Source organism: Rhea americana, unplaced genomic scaffold (assembly GCF_003343005.1).
Source record: "Rhea americana isolate MKP2758 unplaced genomic scaffold, rheAme1 scaffold_41, whole genome shotgun sequence".
NCBI lineage: Eukaryota > Metazoa > Chordata > Aves > Rheiformes > Rheidae > Rhea > Rhea americana.
In genome coordinates, this window is record NW_028186546.1 from 4,548,341 (window position 1) to 4,554,340 (window position 6,000).

The window sequence follows — 6,000 nt, forward strand, 5'->3', positions numbered from 1 at the left end:
GTCCTGAGAACCGCTTGGCCTTCGGGAAATAGCTGAAGCGGGTATAAACAGCGGCTTCAAAGGAGTAACCCTTGCTCTTCCAGGAGGCGCACCGAGCTCTGCCCTGCAGATATTTGGAATAATTCCCTTCCGCGGGAGCGCGAAACGGAAGGGGAAAACCGAACGGGAGGTAACTGGGGTAGCAGAAAGGGAGTCAGGTCCTCTGCTCCCCGCCTCGGCTGAGGTTTTGGGGCGCTTTCCCCTCCTTTCGTCTCCCCGCCTTGGCTTTGCCTTTCAGAGTGGCTGTAAATAGCAGGACACGAGACGCTTTAGAGCAACACTGAGACCTTTTCCCCTTCCAGACCTAAACGGAGAGGAAAGAGCAGAGCAAAGCTCRGCGAGATGGGCACGGGCCAAACTCCCCTTCCCGAGCACCTGCCTGTTCACACCAAACAGCACCTTTATTTTTTCCCCAAACCTGGAAATATTGCAAATAGTACAGGCTAGTGACAACAGCTGCCTTCTCCTCCACTGCAGTTTCATATTACACAGGTCACTATTCAAACTGGAAAGCCTGAGTGGTCCAAAGCTCTCAACATCCCCCTTANAAAAAAAAAAAAAAAAAAAAAAAGCTACAATGATATTTTATCCATGACTTAAATATTTCTGCCCTGAAAAAGTTTAGCATCAAAGCCCACAGAGCGACAACCCGGCAACGAGCTGAATTTCTTTACTTCTGCGGTTTGTCGCCCACCGAATTTGTCTGCGGTTTCTTGCTGCCTGTTGCCGGAGTGGCCCGTAACCCTGTGACGCCTCGCGGAGCTGCCTGCCGGAGCGCTCGCCCCGCGTTCGGTGTTTTTCCAGGACCAGAAAAAAAGAAAAAAAAAAAAGAAAAAAAGAATCTGTAGACGATTGAACGGTTTCTGGTCGCTTTGCATTGCCGGAGAGCAGCTGCGCGCAGGATTGCGAGATGAGCGATGGCTTTGATGAGGCATCACGGACTCATCTATTACCTTTTCTTTTTTTGCTGCTTTCGGCTCTACTGAGCAAATTGCCTTCTAAAAACGCATCTTCTCCTTCTTTAGAATAAACTCCAATTTTAACAGAGGAGAAGACAGCGCAGGTTCATTGGTTTGTTTTTTTCTTCCTTTAACATCGAGCCCCCAAATTAACTTCTTGCTTCTTAATTGCCTCGATTAAAAAAAAAAACGCACGAATGGTGAAGTACGGGGGGAAATCACCACGCTCCGTGAGTTTTCGTTTTTCCTCTTCCCAGTGGTGACCCGAAGCCCTCCAGAGCTGGAAGATCGGTGGCTTTACCGCCCTGGAAGAGGTCGGCGAGCGGTGGGACAGGGCGGCCGCGGCGGGGACCCTCCTCGGGCCGGGATTCGGATTTCCCCGGACGGGCGCAAAGCTCCTTCGCAGCGGGCAGCCGCCGGCCCGACGGGAGAGACCCGCTGCTGGAGGACCGACCCCGCGGGAAAAGCTGCGCCGGTGACACCGCAGCGTCCCCGCGCGCCGCCATGGCACGCCGGTGGCTCCGTCTCTACCTCTGCCTCCAGCTCCCAGGTAAGATCCTCCGGCGGCCGGGAGCTGCCAGCAGCTAAAGCCGCGCGAGAGCCGTCCCCATCTACCAGCAACATCCCGTGTGATGCAGCGTGCGGATTATTTAGGTCCCGACGTACAGCCATAGCGTCCATCGCAGGACGCTGTCACCCCCCGACCTGACAGTCTGCAGACCCAGGCGTGACAGCACAGGCGCTGCAGAGGTGGGTTTTCACTGCAGCTCCCCARGTGTCGACGCGCCCTGGGGAGCTCCTGATGAAGCACCTGCTGCTTCCCAAAGTGCGGGTGCTGGGACCGGTTAAGCTGGCGCCTATCYCCGCTGCCTACATAATGCACAGACGATGGATATGCAGCCAGATTTGCTTCCCACTGCACCCAAGGGCTGACTGTTTCCAAAGGGCCCTAGCAAAAAATCAGCCCGTTATCAAAACGCGCTGCGTTGCAGACGGGTTTGCTGCATCTGCGGGCGGATTGCAGGTGGATTTGCCGTGCAGATGGACGGCGCGGGGCGAGCGCGCGGGGCTGAGGCAGGAGCCAGGCTGCACAGCCTTGACCGCTGACTTAGACCCGAGCTGAGCGCCGTCTCGGCTCGTCTCCTCAAAACGCAAAGGGTTTCCTGGGGCTGCCGTTCCCCCTGGGAGCCCGGCACAGCGCGGCCTCGGGGCGCCAGCCAGGGACCCTGACGTGCCCCARGTCCGGGCAGATGTCACCCCAGGGGCTCGGCCAACACACCAAGGTGTTTCCCACAGCAAAGTTTTGAAGGTTGCCCCTCTAAAACACAAATGTGCCATATTCTAAAGGAATACGGACATTTTTAGGCAAAGAAGTGAAAAAATGTGTTATGTTCAGCTTCCTGCAAGACTTTAAAACGCTCCTGGGAAACAGGCGGGGGAAGAGAGAGACTCTTTATCTCCCCAGCAGGTTTTCTCTCTTGGTCTCAGAGTATTCGCAGCCTTGTAGGATTGTTTTTTGGGAAACAAAAAGAAAAAAGGACTGTAAGTCCCCTGTTATTCTTTTACAAGGACATGTTAGGTCTCTCCTCTCTCACCCAGATATCGTTCAGGTGTCCGGCAAAGCAGAGGACTACGGAGATAATTTCCACCSAAGCTGCAAAGCCCCAGTGTGGCAATGCCTAGCTGAAGCTTTCAAGCCCACCGGCTGCCCCTGAGTCCCTCTCCTTCCCCTCCAGAGCACGAGATCGATACTAAAATAACRCCGGTTAAAAACTGGGGCTCCAAGCCAAGCAGGCTCGGGAGAGAAGCGCCGGCCACCGACAGACGCGTAGCGACATCGCCGGAGCTGGCAACACGGGGAGCGAAGCCTGCTGCCCTGTTAGCTCTCCAGACGACATCAGAGCCCCTTCCAYGAGCATGCAGACCCGCGGGCACCCTAGGGACCACCCCTCCATCCCTCTCTGCCATTTAATTTCCTCCTAGATGAACATTTGCAGGACAACAAATACCTATGTTTTGACCAAAAAAACAGCTAGGGACCCAGAAAGGTCTTCAGTGAAACATTGGCTGGGTTTCCTGGTAAAGGCTCCCCCATTTCTCACTGGTGTGACCTCCTGATCTGTGACTACTGAYGTTATTAACCTCAAAAGGAAATGTGTGCTTGCCATATATATAAAAAAAGCAATGGCTAAGGCATGACTATGTATTTCTGTCTTTTTTGCAGGTTTCTGTGTAAGTCTACTTTTGTTTCAGACTCCAGGGCATATTTTAGCCCAAACTAACAACAGAACAGAAATCATCTGTCACATGAAAAAAGATCAGTTTGGGGTGTACTGGTACCGATGGAACGAGGAGACGCAACTTTTCCAGTTCTTGGTATTTTCAAATCCACTGGGCAAAACCACATATGGCACAAACGTCAACAAGGAGAAGTTTAGCATCTATGGGAGAAGTTCTCAAAACTCTTACAGTCTGCAGATCCACCACCTCCAAGCTTCAGACAACGGCACGTATTACTGCACCATCTCCCAGTCCTCAGAGCTCATCTTTGGCAACGGGACAAGGCTCGGTGTGGGTAAGCATTGCCCCGTCTGGCCCCAGGCTTGGGGACATGCCAATGGCCTGGTCTGAGAGGGTCCCCAAGGAGCTACATGACTGATTATAGGTGCCYTGATCCTCTCAGCTTTGAGGGTAGGGAGAGCAGGAAAGGTTTGGGCTCTGGGGGTTTCCTTGAAGAGACCTCATAAGGCAGAAGATACAACAAATGGTTGTACTRTAAGACAGCTTGCATCTGGTAGTTCTTGTGCCACCAGTTCTGGCCATGCTCAGGGCCCAGCGTTGGTCCTGTCATTTTAGGACTTCCAAGGGAAGCCGCTCRACCCAAAATACGGAGATGCCCTGCATTCTTCTAGTCCCTTGTGATACTTCTGATGAGATTTTAGATATGTGYCCTCTTTAACTCACAGGTCCTTCCACATTCTCGTTCTTCCTTACCTTTCTCCAAATTATAATATTGTCAAAACTGGGGGACTTCACCCCTGGCATTGCTGCTGCGGGGATAGTGGGCTTCTCCTGCCCGGTGGATCTGGCTGCAAGTTTCAAGCCTACTCTACACATAAATCAGRATTTAATCCTCAAGGCTGTCAGCCCACCATCTAATCTGAAATCAGGCCTGCCGTGAAGATCCYGTTGCGGAGGGACATGCAGGAGACCTCGTGCACAGGAAGAGCTGTTCTTTTCAGCCCATTTCCCTTGATCACAGAGCAGAGGGTTAGTGGTAGAAAAAATAATGTATTTGAGGCAGGCTTCAACCTGTTCTTTGTTGCCTGTGAGGGAGATGAAGAACTTAGCCAAGCCGCAATTACAGGAGTTGGCTCTAAAACATTGGTTCTACCTCTACATTTCTTTTTGCAAATAGCATCCTGCAAATTGCATTCGTTCAGCTGGCTCAGAAACACTTTTTGGATTCTTGCTGRCTTGAGGAAAAACTAATTTCAGATAAAGGAGTATTGTTTTTATCAACTACAGACATATCTATGTCCCAAAAGCAAAGCATTGAAAACATAGCGAAAATTCCACATGATCAAGGGCACTCCAATCTAAAACTAAATCCCAACAGATGGTCTGGGAGAACTCAGACTTTGCTGGGCATTTTCTTTTTCGCTTTAGGATAAAATGAAKAGTCATTAACTTCCTTTTTTAAAAATCTATTATTAAGTAAAGGAGAAGTAATGCAGATAAATCCCAGTTACTTAATGTCTCAGGTGAGTCCTGGAGCACTGGAGAGCCTTTTCTATTTAAATTAACGGTGGTTTCCACAGGAATTTCAATCTCAGACAGAAGAACAAAAAAATGGTTTTGAATTGCCCGGAATTTTGGGCAAAAGCAGTATGAGTAGTCAGATATACAGATACATAATTAGTGGGATTTTTTCCTGAGCAATTTGAATAGACAGGTGAATGTGTTACATTATAACYCGTATCAACCACAATAAATTGAGGCCTTGTTTTATCAGCAAAAAAACCCCACTTCTGAGCAAATATTATACTAACCYGAATATGAAAAAGATCCAGGGATCCCTTTAAAAAAATCTCCTGTTACTTTTGATTTTGTGTAGTGAATGCATCGTCAGCAGCACAACGGGCAGCGATGCAAAGCCTTCAAATAAGGAAACGGGCCACTTGGAAACTGCTCGGCTGCGTTAAGACCAAAGACCGCGGGAGGGGAGRGGATTTTTTCAGGCACTGTCAGGATCAGGTGTTGGGTTCTGCACCGACRGGAGCTTTTCCAGTAGCTCGCCGTGTTTCTGGTCAGCAGAGCAATACGAAATCGGGTTTGGAAATATTGCAGAACACATTAATCCCATTCTCGGAACAAATCCTGCCGCTGGCTGTCGGCCAGTGCTRATGAGACTGTGTCTGGCAGTAAATGTAGCTTGAGAAAGTTTTCTTTTTCTCTTGCTTAACCTTCTGCCCTTGTTTGCCTAATATGTTTTGCATTAATGCTGTTAAAGGCCCTTGTTAACTTCATGGCCATCGTGGCCATCGAGGGGCTCAGGTCAAGCTCCTGAAATCCAACCCATGCAATCACAAATTATCTCATGTTTGTTCTTTTATTCCGTTTTGGTTTGGGGTCAGTTTGGTGACAACACTATAGCTTTAGAGGAGGGTCAGATCTTCTCATTCTACCTATTCCTCTGCTTATTTTTCCACTCTACTTATTTTTTCAGGCTGTTTGAAATACACTTTTTAAGGGCAGGGTTTTCAGAAGTTCATAGAATTGTAGAATCAGTAAGGTTGGAAGGGACCTCTGGAGATCATCTAGTCCAACTTCCCTGCTCAGCAGGGTCACGTAGAGCATGTTGAGAGAGGGTTGCATCCAGGCAGACCTTGAACATCTCCAGAGAAGGAGACTCCACAACCTCTCTGGGCAACCTGGTCCAGTGCTCCGTCACTCTCACAGGGAAGAAATTCCCCCTCACGTTCAGGCGGAACTTCCTGTG

The 6,000-nt window shown here is 49.8% G+C and overlaps 1 protein-coding gene across 2 annotated transcripts in view; it reads left to right on the forward strand.

The window, feature by feature from the left end:
• Positions 1-1,502: 1,502 nt before the first annotated feature.
• Positions 1,503-6,000, forward strand: part of CD8B (CD8 subunit beta) — a 6,913-nt gene continuing 2,415 nt past the window's right edge. The window contains exons 1-2 of one of the 2 annotated variants that reach the window (XM_085314621.1): positions 1,503-1,548; positions 3,223-3,573. In XM_085314621.1, coding sequence (XP_085170747.1) covers positions 1,503-1,548; positions 3,223-3,573 — 397 coding nt within the window. Of the gene's footprint in view, positions 1,549-2,570; positions 2,671-3,222; positions 3,574-6,000 lie in introns of those variants that run through there. The other variant, XM_085314620.1, reaches the window with a different exon arrangement.